This window comes from Bufo gargarizans, unplaced genomic scaffold (assembly GCF_014858855.1).
Source record: "Bufo gargarizans isolate SCDJY-AF-19 unplaced genomic scaffold, ASM1485885v1 original_scaffold_2202_pilon, whole genome shotgun sequence".
NCBI classification, from domain to species: Eukaryota; Metazoa; Chordata; class Amphibia; order Anura; family Bufonidae; genus Bufo; species Bufo gargarizans.
Window position 1 is genome coordinate 269,351 of NW_025334685.1, and position 15,823 is coordinate 285,173.

Sequence of the window (15,823 nt, forward strand, 5' to 3'; positions counted from 1 at the left end):
ACATTAAAACAGAGAAAGTAATTCATACTGCAAAACCCTCAAATAATATTAGCAGAGAATGTGAATCTACTCGAAATGTTTCACTCCTCTAGTGAATATGGCCCTGCTCCAGTGTGCAAACCCTTCAGAGGACAAATCCAAAAGCCATCAACCAATGGAAGAGAAAAGCAGGATCCAACAGGACTGTCACTAATCCAGTAAATCCACAATCATAAATATTACATGTAGTAAAATGTACAACGTGTTTGAGATCTATACAACCTTTTCCCCATTGAATACATTATTATAATTACAGATTTACTGGATTCGTAACAACGCCAGTTAGATCCTGCTTTTCCTTTGCAAAATTGCAAGCTATGCAGTCTACTAGAGCTTGGGAGATGCAACCTGCTGTCATCTGGGGTGAGCAGTTACAGATAGGTCCTGCCTCTCCGCAGGCAGCCAGTGAAGCAGCACCCATTGGATGCCCGTCTCCTGATACAGGGACTTTATTTTCAGATTAAGAAATACACTTTGTGGACACTCATACTGAAAAGTCATGAAGTGAAAATGGAAAACAGGGCCCTCTAAATTACCACCAAAATAACAGCCAACATGTAATGCATATTCACTTGTAAAGGATAGTAAAGGGTTCTTTTTAGTTTTCAAATTCCCCTTCTCTCCCCGACAGTATAGTGGAGGGAAGCATACTTACCTGCTCCCTGCACCTCACTTCAGGCTCTGTCGAGACCAACACATTCTTCACTCCCCACAGGAACAATTATTGCGGGTAGGGGGGGTCAGGTGCACCGCTGCAGCAGTAATGTGTCCCCGAGTGGCACGTCACTGTGGTCACTTGCAGTCAGGAAACATAACCTCTGTGGCCAGTTACTAGCTGCAGGGGCATACATGACCCCCTGCCCAGCAGAAGTTTACAAGACTGGAGTGAGGACAGTGTTGGATCAAAGCTGGAATAACCTTTTAAACGTCAAAAAAATGTTGCCATTGCTGAAAAACATTACTTTATAATAAGTGTGTACACAAGAAGGAAACAAAGGGGTATTCCAGATGTAACACGTTATACCCTATCCCCAGCATTGGGGATAACTATTTGAACAGTTTCCATATTGGCAAATTCCAACAGACCCTACTGACTTTAGTGAGGTCTGTATAATGTCCTGGCATTGCTGCAGTTCACATTCTTATTCTAGTGATCTTATTAGTTAAATCATTATGTCCATGCACATTCATGCTTTCCAATTTTTCACTATATATGTCTGCTATATATGTCTGCTACATTGTATCCTGAGTCAGCACTTTCCCCAAACAGCTGATCGTTGAGAGCATCGAGAGTCGGACTCCCACCAATCTGATACTGATGAGGATAGATAATCAATATCTATGTTCTAGTGATGGGTGCTGGTTGTGCAATACGCCTGTCACCTAGCCATGATAAACAGGATCTGGGTTGCGCAGTGATCCTGTGCAGCAGCCACTTCCGGGATCCGTGCCGTACATTGGGCAGGTGATCCTAGCCTGGTGTCAGAACCTGCAGCGCATGCATGAGCCTGAATCTATTGCCCCAGTGCCAACGGGAGATTCAGATGCGCGCATTTGCTGTGAGTTCTATTTGAATATCGGCCGCACTGGAACTTCCCAGGAGTGAGGAGAAAATGGCGCCGGCAGCTTCTGGTAAGCTTTCATGAGGTATGCTTTCAGGCAGGCCACGGATCCGGAGGTTCTTCCTCCTATTCCTATTCTCCTGGTCCTCAATAAGCGAGTATGCAGTATCTAGCGAGGCTGCCAGAGCCATGGTGTTGTCGCTTGCTGCTCTAATGAAATTCGTGATGGCCGACTGGTTGTTTTCCAGCGTTTCCACCCTCTCGCCGATGTGTTTTAGATCTGCCTTTATTTCTTGCAGGTCCTGTATAACAGGGGTAAGGGCCGCTGATAACGCCTGCTGTATGAATTTTCTGGATATCGGAGCAGGGCTTTGTGGTGCAGGGCCTGCCTCAAGGCTTGCTTCCTCCTCTCCCTCCGATTCTCTGCCCCAGTCATCTTCTTCCGGCGGCGCCATCTTAGGACCGGCCGGTGCAGGAGCTGGCGATTTTTTGTTGAGGTATTTCTCCATGTTGGAGACCCTGCGCTCCGGTTTGCAGGCTTCTGGCTTCTCACTGGGCATATATTTGCTGACTTTTCCCATTCTGGAGTAGTTTGGATCGCTAAATTTACCAGTTAGCAGGGTGATAGGTAGGAGAGCTCTCCTACATGCGTCCGGCTAGGTCTGCAGCCAGGCTCCGCCCCCTTGCTGTGAGTTCTAAAGCCAAGAGAGGATCACAAGGCCAACGTACGCGATTCCGGAAGTGGCCGTCGTATGGCTTTGTGGAGCAACCTGGATGACCCGTTTAACCCCTCAGATATAGTTGTCAATAAAGGCCGCTGAAATCAAGGCAGTTAAACAGAGGGAGGGGCTCCTTCTGTCCTCCCATCAGAGGTTCAGCATTAAAATTGTGGGGCCCCAATCAATTACTATGGCAAATCACCTCCTTTGCCAGTTTTACATATATACAAAAATTTTAATCACCATTTCAAAAAAAGCCCAAACTATTACAATATACAAATATTTATCATTTGCAGTGGACACCATAATAGAAACAAAAATAATAGATTTATGTACTTACCATAAAATGCCTTTCTCGCTCAATTCATAGCTACAACTAGGAGGTGACACTAGATCTCAAAAAGGTTGGCTTCGCCCAGGTGGGCTATACCCTCTCCACAGCCACTAGGCTAATCAGTTTGTACCAATAGCAGTAGGAGAGAGAAACAAAAGCGAAGAAGCAACATGTCCTGGACCGGGAAAATAAACGAGAACAGCAGCCCGGTGACAGGAAAAGAAGTGAAAACAAAAGGTTGGGATCTGTGTCCTCCAATGAATTGAACGAGAAAGGGATTTTACGGCAAGTACAAAAATCTTATTTTTCAGGGTCAAACAAAAGTAGTGAAACAAAAACTATATTGTACTGAGACCCAGAAAAAGGAGATTTTTGTATAACTTACCAGTTAAATGGCTGCTTTCACACTAGCGTTCGGGTTTCCGTTCGTGAGCTCCGTTTGAAGGAGCTCACGAGCGGACCCGAACGCAGCCGTCCAGCCCTGATGCAGTCTGAATGGAGGCGGATCCGCTCAGACTGCATCAGTCTGGTGGCGTTCAGCCTCCGCTCCGCTCGCCTCCGCACGGACCGGCGGACAGCTGAACGCTGCTTGCAGCGTTGGGGTGTCCGCCTGGCCGTTCGGAGGCGTGCGGATCCGTCCAGACTTACAATGTAAGTCAATGGGGACGGATCCGTTTGAAGATGCCACAATGTGGCTCAATCTTCAAGCGGATCCGTCCCCCATTGACTTTACATTGAAAGTCTGGACGGATCCGTCCCAGGCTATTTTCACACTTAGCTTTTTTTAGCTAATATAATGCAGACGGATCCGTTCTGAACGGAGCCTCCGTCTGCATTATTATGGGCGGATCCGTTCAGAACGGATCCGCCCGAACGCTAGTGTGAAAGTAGCCTTAAATCTCTTTCTCGCTCTTCCTTGGGGGACACAGACCTTGGGTATAGCTCAGCTCCCTAGGAGGCGTGACACTAAGTAAAACTGTTAAGCCCCTCCTCCATCAGCTATACCCTCAGCCTGGAGATAGAGGCTACCAGTTGCGTGTCCAAGTAGTGAAAGGATAACAACCAATAACGGAAACAACCAGCCAGCAACCCAACGGGGCGCCAGACCATAACCCTGTAACCAAACACAGAAGGGTGGGTGCTGTGTCCCCCAAGGAAGAGCGAGAAAGAGATTTAACTGGTAAGTTATACAAAAAATCTCCTTTTCTCGCCCATTTTCCTTGGGGGACACAGACCTTGGGACGTTCAAGAGCAGTCCAAGAAGGGAGGGACCACAAACCCAAGGCGGAACACCACCAGAGCATCAGGAAACCGCTGCCTGCAAAACCAGGCGGCCCAAAGCAGCATCCGCTGATGGATGCGTATGCACCCTATAGAACTTTGTGAAAGTGTGCAGAGAGGACCAAGTGGCTGCTTTGCACAACTGTTCAGCCGAGGCCCGATGCCTCTGCGCCCAGGAAGCTCCGACTGCTCTGGTGGAATGAGCAGTGACGCCGAAAGGCGGAGGTCTGCCCTTGGCTCGATAAGCCTCAGACACCGCCAGTTTAATGAAACGGGCAATAGCCACCTTGGAGACCGCCAACCCTCTGCGCGAACCCTCCGGAACCACAAACAGGGAGTCCGTGCGCCGAAAGGACCCGGTGACCTCCAAGTAAATCCTCAACGCCCTGACCACATCCAGACGGTGCAGTTCCCGTTCTCTGGGGTGGGAAGGAGAGGGACAGAGCGACGGAAGGACGATGTCCTCATTGATGTGAAAGGCGGAGACCACCTTTGGCAGGAAAGTCGGGGGACAGGCCGAAGCACAACCTTATCCTGGTGGAAGATCAGGAAAGGTTCGGAGCAAGAAAGAGCCGCTAACTCCGACACCCGTCGGAGAGACGTGACGGCCACAAGAAAGATGACCTTGCAGGACAGAAGGCGAAGGGAGACCTCCCGTAAAGGCTCGAAGGGGGCTGATTGGAGCGCCGAGAGCACCACATTCAGGTCCCAGGAAGGAACTGGAGGGCGGTACGGCGGAACAGAGTGAGCCACTCCTTGTAAGAAGGTCTTAATTGGCCCTAGAGGGGCCAGGGGACGCTGGAGAAGAATAGACAGCGCCGAAATCTGACCCTTCAGAGAACTGAGGCACAGCCCCAGGTCCAGACCCGACTGGAGGAAGGACAGGATTGTGGGAAGAGAAAACCGGAGAGGTGGGATGCTCCGGGACTCACAGAACCCCAGATAGGACCTCCAAACCCGATAGTAGATCCTAGAGGATACGGGCTTACGAGCCCGGATCATGGTGCGGACTACGTCCGCGGAGAAACCCCGTCGCGTTAAGACGGCGGTCTCAATAGCCACGCCGTCAAACGTAGCGAGCCTAAATGCTCGTGGAAGATCGGTCCCTGAGAGAGAAGGTCTTCCCTGGAGGGCAGTGGCCACGGTGCGTCTGCCAACAGCAACATTAGGTCGGCGTACCAAGACCGGCGGGGCCAATCCGGGGCGATTAGAATCGCGGGGACGCCCTCTGCCGCGATCCTCCGAAGAACCCGTGGCAGGAGGGGAAAAGGAGGAAAGACGTACAGAAGGGAGAATTCGCGCCACGGAAGGACGAGCGCGTCGGCGCCGTATGCCTTCGGGTCCCGTGCCCTGGCCAGGTATAGGGGGACCTTGTGGTTGAATTTGGAGGCCATGAGGTCCACGTCGGGGCGACCCCAGCGAAGACAAAGGGCTTCGAACACCTCTGGGTGCAGGGACCATTCTCCCGGGTCGATGGTGGACCGGCTGAGGAAATCCGCCGCCCAGTTGTCCACCCCCGGGATGTAAATCGCAGATAAGGCCGGCACGTGCGTCTCCGCCCAGAGGAGAATGAGGGTCACCTCTTGCATCGCTGCAGCGCTGCCTCCCTGATGGTTTATGTATGCCACAGCCGTGGCATTGTCCGATTGGATCCGAACAGGGTGGCCCCTCAGCAGATGGGTCCAGTGTCTGAGGGACAGAAGAATCGCCCTCAGTTCCAGAATATTGATTGGAAGTCTGGACTCCGATAGAGACCAAACGCCCTGGACGGACCGGGGAGGGAAACCCCCCCCCCCACCCCCGTAAGCTGGCCTCTGTGGTAATCACCAGCCAGTTCAGTGGAAGGAAGGACTTCCCCCTTAGAGGGATATGCAACCACCAGCCGAGGGAAGCCCGAGCCAGGGGAGGCAGAAGAAAGGTCCTGTCCAGACTCCTCGGTGATTTGTCCCAGGCCGACAGAATTGCCCTCTGAAAGGTGCGGGATCGGAATTGTGCGAACGGCACCGCTTCGAAACAGGCAACCATCTTTCCCAACAACCGCATGCTGGATCTGAGGGAAGGGCGGTGATGACGGAGGAGACTGCGAACCGACCCGCGAAGGGCCAGACGCTTGTCCGACGGAAGGCGGACCTCCGCCAACTCTGTATCCAGGAGCATCCCCAGGAAGATCAGCCGTCTGGAGGGGGTAAGGGAAGATTTGGGGTGGTTGATAATCCAACCGAACCGCGTCAGGGTCTCCAGAGTGAGTTCCACACTGCGGGATGTCTGAGAGAAGGAGGGTGCCTTGACCAGGATGTCGTCCAAGTATGGGAGAAGAAAAACACTTCTTGAACGTAGAAGGGCCAAGACAGGGGCCAGGACCTTGGTGAACACTCGAGGAGCCGTCGCCAGACCAAAGGGAAGGGCGACGAATTGGAAGTGATCGTCCCCCACCGCGAAGCGCAGGAAGCGGTGATGACATGGAGCAACCGGAACGTGGAGGTATGCATCCTGAATGTCGATTGAGGCCATGAAATCCCCTCTTTCCAGGGAGGCCACTGCGGACCTGAGAGACTCCATCCGGAATCTCTGCAGTCGGAGAAAACGGTTCAGGCGTTTTAGGTCCAAGATCGGACGCACTGAGCCTTCCTTCTTGGGAACCACAAAGAGGTTCGAGTAGAACCCCCTGAACCTTTCCGTCGGAGGCGACGACACCCTTGTCCATTAGAGAGTGAATGGCCGCGAAGAAGGCGGCCACTCGTACGGGATCTCGCGGAGGACGGGATCGGAAGAAACGGTCTGGCGGAATGGACGCAAATTCGATTTTGTATCCGCAAGATACAATCTCGAGCGCCCATGCGTCTGAGATGTGGGCCCGCCATACGTTCCTGAATAGGAGAAGGCGGCCCCCCACCCGGGTGGGTGGGGGCGCACCTTCAGGCAGAGGGCTGCTGGCCTGTGGGAGCCCGTGCAGGCTGGGACTTGCGCCAGGTAGGTTGCGTCCGAAAAAACGGCTTCTTGCGTCTATCCTGGGCTGGGCCAGAGGAAGAAGAACTGGCCGCGGGTCTAGACCCGGTGGGCTTGCGAAAGGACCGAAAACGGGACGAACCAGCGCGACCACGGGGGGCGCCCATTGGCCTGGACTGGGGGAGGTGAGTACTCTTCCCACCCGTGGCCTCTGATATAAGTTCGTCCAGACGGGTTCCGAACAGGCGGGAACCCGTGAATGGTAGGCCGGCCAAAGAGCGTTTGGAAGCGGCGTCCGCCGCCCAAACCTTCAGCCAGAGTTCCCTCCTGACAGAAACTGCCAGGGCAGAGGAACGGGCAATGAGGGCACCCGCATCAAGGGAGGCCTCACAGACGAATTTTCCGGCCTGAACAATTAGTTGGGCTAAGGAACGGAGGTCCTGAACAGGGACGACCGACCCTAACTCCCGTTCCAGTTGCAAACCCCATTCAGAGACCGCTTTGCCAACCCAGGCGGAGGCAAAGACCGGTCTAAGGGCCGAACCAGAGGCAGTAAATATGGCCTTGGAGAGGGATTCCGTACGACGGTCCTCAACAGACTGGAGGGAAGATCCGTCCTGTACAGGAATAGTAGTGCTTTTGGACAGGCGAGCCACGGGAGGATCAACCTTAGGCGGGGATGTCCACGTGGTCACAGAATCCGCTGGAAAGGGATAACAAATGTCCAGCTTTTTGGGTGTAATAAAGCGGACGTTAGGCCGAGTCCAAGCCTTGGATACCACAGAAGAAAAATCAGCGTGTATGGGAAAAACCTTGGAGGCCTGTTTGGGGCGGAGAAAGGACACGCCGGCCTGTTCAGAGCTGGGGGGGGGGGGTCATCGTGTAGCTGAAAGGTATCACGGATGCTAGTGACAAGATGCCCCACCGCGGACGCCAATTTGGACGGAAGCTCTGAGTCCATGTCCACCTCCGAATCCGCCAGTTCTCCCTTTGAGAGGATAGACTTGACTGAGCTCGCACGCATGGCGGAGAGAGCGAAGCATCTGGAGAAGATGTGCGCTCAACCCTTGAACGTTTCTGAGTATGCCGGGCCCTGGAAGATTCGCTGGGAGGCAGGGAACCAGTGGGGGCGGCAGAAACGGTAGTCCCAGCGGGTGCGACAGGGATTGTGGCAGCCTGCGGGAGAGGCGGTCTATCCACGAGACGGCCCACTACGTGTGTAAGGCTTTCCACCGCCTGAGACAGAGACCTAGCCCAGTCAGGGGGTTCAGAGGCACCGGGGGGCGCAGCGGGAAGCGGGCCCTGCACCGGGGCCTGACATGCAAGGCAATGCGGCTCAGATTGCCCACGCGGAAAAAGTTCCTTACAGGCGGTACAGGCATGGTACCAGGGTTTGGGGGCACCTGTGGGATCTGACATGCTGAAGTGTGGTTGTACTCTAATATAGAGACCACAAAGGGTTATAGCAGCTATGACCAGGAGGGTTAGGAGAGGGTTAACTGTCCTACCAGTGCCTCAGAAGAACGTCAGGAGATGGCCCAGATCAGCAGCAGCAGAGAAGCAATGAACAGCAGTGAGCAGCAGAGAGCAGCAGAGAGCGCCCACAGAAGCCGAGCGATGTACACAGGAGGTTAGAGTCCCCCACCGTGTCCCAGCTTCCTGTCAGGAGTGAGGAAGCGCGGGAAACCTCAGCAGAAAGCGCGGGGAACAAGCTCCGCCCCCTCCAGCGCGTGAAATGTCTCCTGTGAAGGAGAACGTAGCTCCGCCCCCAAAATGACGCGCGTGTAAGCCCCGCCCCCTGCCGGGACCGCTAAGCCCCGCCCCCGGTCTCGGCGGGAAGGGGGAGAGAGAGAAGAGAAAAAATGGAGTCAGCCCCGAATGAGGGGGAGGGGGGGGGGGAGAGAAAGATAGCAGCGTGGGGGGGAACGGCGTGGGGGTGCTGAGGATGCTGCTGTGCTGCATTGTCCTGCAGATGAGCGCTCAGAATGAGCGACCACGGGTGCCCCCCTTACCCAGAGGGGTAGATGCTGCAGATAGGGACGGGGTATGGGCTGGAATAGCCATCTCACCGTCCGACGTCTTCACCCTCAGTCCTTTCCAGCAGGGTCGCCCCTTCAGCCACTGGCACCGCAGTGGCAGGAAGCTGGAAGAGGGGCTTGGCGTGCGGGCGACCCCCTAGCTGGCGGGATGTAGGGGAGCCATTGCTGCCCAGATCCTCCTATTGCTTCTGTGGGGGAGGCAGCAGTGCAGATAAGTTGGCACTGGCGCAGCTCAACCCCGGGAGAGCAGAGAGGTCTAATGCGTCTCTGGTATCCCTAGGAAAAAAATAAAATAACAAAATTAGAAGAAAAAGTAAAAATAACAAGGAGAAAACAGCCCTGCAGTAGCAGGGAGTGTCTTGCCTCCTTGGACACTAAGCTAAAACTGGTAGCCTCTATCTCCAGGCTGAGGGTATAGCTGATGGAGGAGGGGCTTAACAGTTTTACTTAGTGTCACGCCTCCTAGGGAGCTGAGCTATACCCAAGGTCTGTGTCCCCCAAGGAAAATGGGCGAGAAAATTTAATTATGTGGTACCCCTACAATATACAAAAAGCCCTCATAAATCACAGCTCTTAGAAGGTGGGAAGGAAAATAGGCTGCGTCCTGAAAGGCTTCATTTTTTTGCTTTGTTACTTACAATAAATCTGCAGTATTCTGAATATTTTACCTTAGGGGTCTTGAGAACGAACTTGTGTTTTCCATCATCTGGGCCCAACTGTGCCTTTAGCTCCAAGAGTTTTGCAACTTCTTCTGCAATCTAACAAGAAAATAGTCATTACTGATAATACATCAATCCATGTACATTGGATCCAATACATCAATCCATGTGAAAGAGGCCTAAAGCCTCAGTTTTTGGAGCACTCCGACCTTCCCACCTGACTATTGAATCTGATGGCTTGAGATGCTGTTGAGGAGGCAGGACGGCCCGCACATGCAGGTGAGGCTCTCCTACTGTCCCACCACTACTACCCTGTAGCATTCCCCACTGGGTCAGTTTTATACTTTAGAGAGCTTTGTCCTTCAGAAGTAGCTAGATGAGATGGATGGAAAGCACCTCACGTCTACGTGCAAGGCTAGTTTCATACGAGCGCGTTCATTCCAGTATACACAGAGATTTCTCTGCCTGAACCTTACAGCACTGTAATCATTTATAATGCTGTGAATTCCAGCTTTGTTGCCGATCTACTGAACCATTATCATCATGGCATTGTGTGATAAGAGTTCAGAAGGTTATAAATCAGGCCTTGTTTAGGCTACTTTCACACTAGCGTTCGGGGCTTCGCTTGTGAGTTCCGTTTGAAGGCTCTCACAAGTGGCCCCGAACGCATCCGTACTGCCCTAATACATTCTGAGTGGATGCAGATCCGCTCAGAATGCATCAGTCTGGCACCGTTTGTCCCCCGCTTAGCAGGCGGACACCAGAACGCTGCTTGCAGCATTCGGGTGTCCGCCTGGCCGTGCCGAGCCAAACGGATCCGTCCAGACTTACAATGTAAGTCAATGGGGGCGGATCCGTTTGAAGTTGATCCGCTCTGAACGCAAGAGTGAAAGTAGCGTTACATGTGTGTGTCCACTTCAGGTCCATGGAAAAGTCATCCGCGTTTCATTAGTGAAGATTCTGTGTCTGGTCCTTTTTTTTTTTGCCCTCCGGGTTTCATATGTGTTGTGCGGATGGTGTTCACCCGAAAATTCATTTCAGGGCATCTCCTTCCGATGGTCCATGAAACACTGACAGAACACGGATGCCATCCTTATTGAGTCAGTGGTTTTTCACAGACCCCTAGACTTCAATTGACATGTCAGGACCACACCCTGGACCCAAATAGTGCATGTCTGACCCATACCCATGAAAAATGGAAATGTGAACAAGGCCTTATTATAGCGGTGCAGGTTCACGTCACAGGAGCAGAGCTCAGGCCGGGAAATATCCTCACTCACAAAGGAATACACACGTAGCCAACACTGAATACACCCACAGACACCCTCATAAAAGGGCCATTTCCTTAAAGCTGTATTAAAGAGATAATGACTACTTCTGTGCGGTGGATGCTGGCTGCATTAATAGGTCTCAGAGTCAAGAGGATGATGAAACAGGAGCTCTGGATTACAGCAGTCTCCTGGACGGATACTGCACAGGGCTTTCCTCAGACGGCCAGACTCTGGAGCGTGCAGCACCGGTATACACATAACGTGGCACAAACGCCGTCTGAACTGGTGGACAGTGTCACTGAAATCCTCACTGGTGCCAATGCCAATACTTCGGGGGTCACGCAGTTGTCCAACGAACCTCTGTGCCGAGCGTGCTTCCTGAAGTCAGACTGGTAAGCCATTCACAATACTGTAGTGCCACCACGCCAAGTCAACTCCACATCACGGTGCTGACAAGATATGGCGAAAGATAGGACATGTCCTATCTTTTGCAGTGCGCAGGCACGGACCCATAAGCCCCTCTGTTTCTGGGACGGTGCCCTATCTTTCGCCATATCTTGTGGAACACGTGTTTTGCGGAGTGGCTGTTTGTGGAACCCAACACGGCACTACAGTCCTGTGAATGGGCCCTTATAAGGAGGACCTGTCAACTCTCTTGACTTGTCAATTTTAGTAACCACTGCCAGGGTCATTCTTATGACTCTATGATGTGTCATTCCTTTATTATTCCTTTTAGAAATTATAAATGAATTGCTAGTGGCTTCCAATGAAACTCCCGATGGATGTTACCAGCTGGGGGGGTCCCTGCATACTATGACACTGACAGCACAAAGATATACACCCCAACTGGTAATACCCATTTGGAGCTTCATTGTAAGCTACAAGCAATTCAGTCATAGCTTCTAGCAGGAATAATAAAAGAATGGCACAACAGAGAGTGATGAGAATAGAAGAGGACAATGCGTGCAGTTTATAAAACAGGTCAGGTGCTCTTTAAAGGGATTCTCCAGGATCACATGTGACAATTGGAAATCCTTCTGTGGATTTAATATGAGATTGCTCTTCTACTTGCAGTGAAGTCAATGGGCCCCATACCGTATGATACGTCTATGTCTCTGTACAGACAGAGCTACTTCACTGAGCGGTTTTATCGCCTCACACCACATCCATGCTGACTCCAGTCATACACACTGTACCACGAGGAAGCACAGCAGAAATGGGGCTCAGCACCACAGACCTGCTACACCCAGGGTGACAGGATGCCACAGACAGACACACACCAGCGGTGACAAGGCCATAACCAGTACAGCAGGCAGACTATGGCCGCCTTCACACCACCAGCCTATTTCCTCCCTCCCCGGGCTCACCTGCTCCGAGCTGGCCTTTTCTTGTTTCAGTTTCCGCACCTTCTCTCCCTGCTGCGCTACCGCCTGCTCCAGCCCAGCTCTATCCGCCATGCTTACAGCACACAAGAAGCCGGCGCCGTCAGCCGCGCATGCGCAGTCCCGGGGAAGTGCAGGCACCAGGGCTCCCCGCCCATAGACGTCCTCACATGGAGACGTATAACAACACTTGTAATATAATCTACATGCTGCCTCAGACCTTCTGATGTGTAATTACCAGGACTCAATAGGGTTTTACAGTGATGAAAAGAGCAACCAATCACAGGACAGCTTTCATTTCATACAGTGCTCTATTGAAATGAAAGGCGCGCTGACTGGTTGCTATGGGCAACACTGACATTTTTTTTTCTCTTTGAGAAAGTTTTTATAATTTTATCACAATTATATTTTTGTTTGCCCCGAAGTCAAGGGCTCACACACACAAACGTTTATTGCATTCCGTATACGGTCTGTATACAGAACCATTCATTTCAATGGGTCCGCAAAAGATGGGGGGGGGGGGTTGGGCGTTGCCCCGGGCGCCAAATTGCAGCGAACGCCAGGCAGCAGAAATTTTAATGAGGGCCACGGGAGCCTCCCGTCCCCTCCGTTATGCCTCATAGGCTTCAAGCCAGGCCTGAAGCCTATAAGGCAGTAGAGCGACGCAGGACTCGGTCATGAATCGATTACCTCACTGTGATCTCCTGCGTCAGATCTAGCGAGATGACGCAGCGCGGGAAGGCACAGTGAGGCGTTCATGACCTCCTACGCCAGGATGCCATAAGCTGTGATGGAGAGATGTAAGTATTAATTATTATTTTTTATGTACCCTACCCTAATTGCAGAGGTACTGGGGGCACTATGGGGGTGGGGGAGGAGCAGAAAGAGGAGGACCGAGGACATCTTACTAATAAGAGTGGAGTGGCTATTATATTAATAATAAAGAGGGGCCCTTACATTAATAATAAAGAGGGGGCCATTGCATTAATAATAAAGAGGGGGCCATTGCATTAATAATAAAGAGGGGGCCATTACATTAATAATAAAGAGGGGGCCGGTATATTATTAATAAAGAGGGGGCCATTACATTAATAATAAAGAGGGGGCCATTGCATTAATAATAAAGAGGGGGCCATTACATTAATAATAAAGAGGGGGCCAGTATATTATTAATAAAGAGGGGGCCATTACATTAATAATAAAGAGGGGCCCAGACATTAATAATAAAGAGGGGCCCAGACATTAATAATAAAGAGGGGGCCATTGCATTAATAATAAAGAGAGGCCCTTACATTAATAATAAAGAGGGGGCCATTGCATTAATATTAAAGAGGGGGGCGGTATATTATTAATAAAGAGGGGGCCATTACATTAATAATAAAGAGGGGCCCAGACATTAATAATAAAGAGGGGGCCATTGCATTAATAATAAAGAGAGGCCCTTACATTAATAATAAAGAGGGGGCCATTACATTAATAATAAAGAGGGGGGCGGTATATTATTAATAAAGAGGGGGCCATTACATTAATAATAAAGAGGGGCCCAGACATTAATAATAAAGAGGGGGCCATTGCATTAATAATAAAGAGAGGCCCTTACATTAATAATAAAGAGGGGGCCATTGCATTAATAATAAAGAGGGGGCCATTACATTAATAATAAAGAGGGGCCGTTACATTAATAACAAAGAGGGGGCTGTTACATTAATAACAAAGAGGGAGGCGTTACATTAATAATAAAGAGGGGCCATTACATTAATAATAAAGAGGGGACCGGTATATTAATAATAAAGAGGGGGCCATTACATTAATAATAAAGAGGGGGCCGTTATATTAATAATAAAGTGGGGCCATTACATTAATAATAAAGAGGGGGCCGTTATATTAATAATAAAGAGGGGCCCTTACATTAATAATAAAGAGGGGGCCGGTATATTAATAATAAAGAGGGGCCATTGCATTAAAAATAAAGAGGGGGCCATTACATTAAAAATAAAGAGGGGGCCAATACATTAATGACAAAGAGGGGGCCATTACATTCATAACAAAGAGGGGGCCGTTACATTAATAATAAAGAGGGGCCATTACATTAATAATAAAGAGGGGGCCATTACATTAATAATAAAGAGGGGGCCATTACATTAATAATAAAGAGGGGGCCATTGGATTAATAATAAAGAGGGGGCCAATATATTAATGATAAAGAGGGGGCCATTATAATATACAGGGGGAATAATATTATGGGGAATGGGGGACTATCTGTATGGCTCTAGCACAGTATTGGGGGGCAGCAGTTGTTGAGACACCAGGAAGGAGAGGATGATAGTAAAGTGAGGAACCTAAAAAAAAATAAAAAAATCTGTGAAACTCTGCAGAGACAAGAAGCGGCTGAAAGAAGGTGTCATGGCGGTCTTATCTCTGAATGAAGACGCTGAGGAAAGAGTCTACATTTCAGGAAACGTCAGATGTAACAGGTATGGTGTGGTATTATACTGTAATAATAATGTCCATCCCCATATCTGTTTCACGGTAGGGTTGGGGGGAGGAGATTGAGAATAGGGCCCACACTGCCGCAGTCCGGCCCCAGACTTCAGGTCACACTGTGCGTGTTCTGAAATCTGGGGCCTCACACCCATCTACTACATTATCTATCACTGTGTTATCTGTGGTGTTACATAGGACTGCAGGTTACATCTACTACATTATCTGTACTCAGAGAGTTATCACTGTGTTATCTGTGGTGTTACATAGGACTGCAGGTGACATCTACTACATTATCTGTACTCAGAGAGTTATTACTGTGTTATCTGAGGTGTTACATAGGACTGCAGGGAACATCTACTACATTATCTGTACTCAGAGAGGTATCACTGTGTTTTCTGAGGTGTTACATAGGACTGCAGGTGACATCTACTACATTATCTGTACTCAGAGAGTTATTACTGTTATCTGTGCTGCTACATAGGACGGCAGGTGACATATACTACATTATCTGTACACAGAGAGTTATCACTGTGTTATCTGAGGTGTTACATAGGACTGCAGGGAACATCTATTACATTATCTGTACACAGAGAGTTATCACTGTTATCTGTGGTGTTACATAGGACTGCAGGTGAATCAACTACATTATCTGTACACAGAAAGTTATCACTGTTATCTGTCGTGTTACATAGGACCGCTAGTGATCTACTACAGTAGCTGTTAAAAGGGGCGTGCCCGGGGTAGTGGTGTAATTCTGGGCTTGCTCCGGGTGCAGCTAACCCACGCTATGCCACCGTGGACAAGAATAGGCATTTCTATAATGGACATCCTGTTCCGTTCCGCAAATTGCGGAAGGCACATGGGCGGTATCCGTTTTTTGCGGATCCGCAATTTGCGGGCGGCAAAAAACATCATGGTCATGAACGTTTTTTGCGTTCCGTATACGGGCTGTATGTTGATTCCGTATACGGAACCATTCATTTCAATGGGTCCGCAAAAGATGCGGACAGCGCTCTGTGTACTGTCCGCATCCATTGTTCTGTTCCGTGGCCCCACAAAAATTATGAGGCATGTCCAATTCTTGTCCGTTTTGTGGACAAGAATAGG

The 15,823-nt window shown here is 50.4% G+C and overlaps 1 protein-coding gene across 1 annotated transcript in view; it reads right to left on the bottom strand.

Moving 5' to 3' along the window:
• Positions 1-12,370, bottom strand: part of HARS1 (histidyl-tRNA synthetase 1) — a 125,913-nt gene extending 113,543 nt beyond the window's left edge. The window contains exons 1-2 of the mRNA XM_044274989.1: positions 12,218-12,370; positions 9,589-9,678 (exon numbers count right to left, since the gene is read on the bottom strand). Coding sequence (XP_044130924.1) covers positions 9,589-9,678; positions 12,218-12,307 — 180 coding nt within the window. The 5' untranslated portion in view covers positions 12,308-12,370. The remainder of the gene's footprint in view (positions 1-9,588; positions 9,679-12,217) is intronic.
• Positions 12,371-15,823: the final 3,453 nt, after the last annotated feature.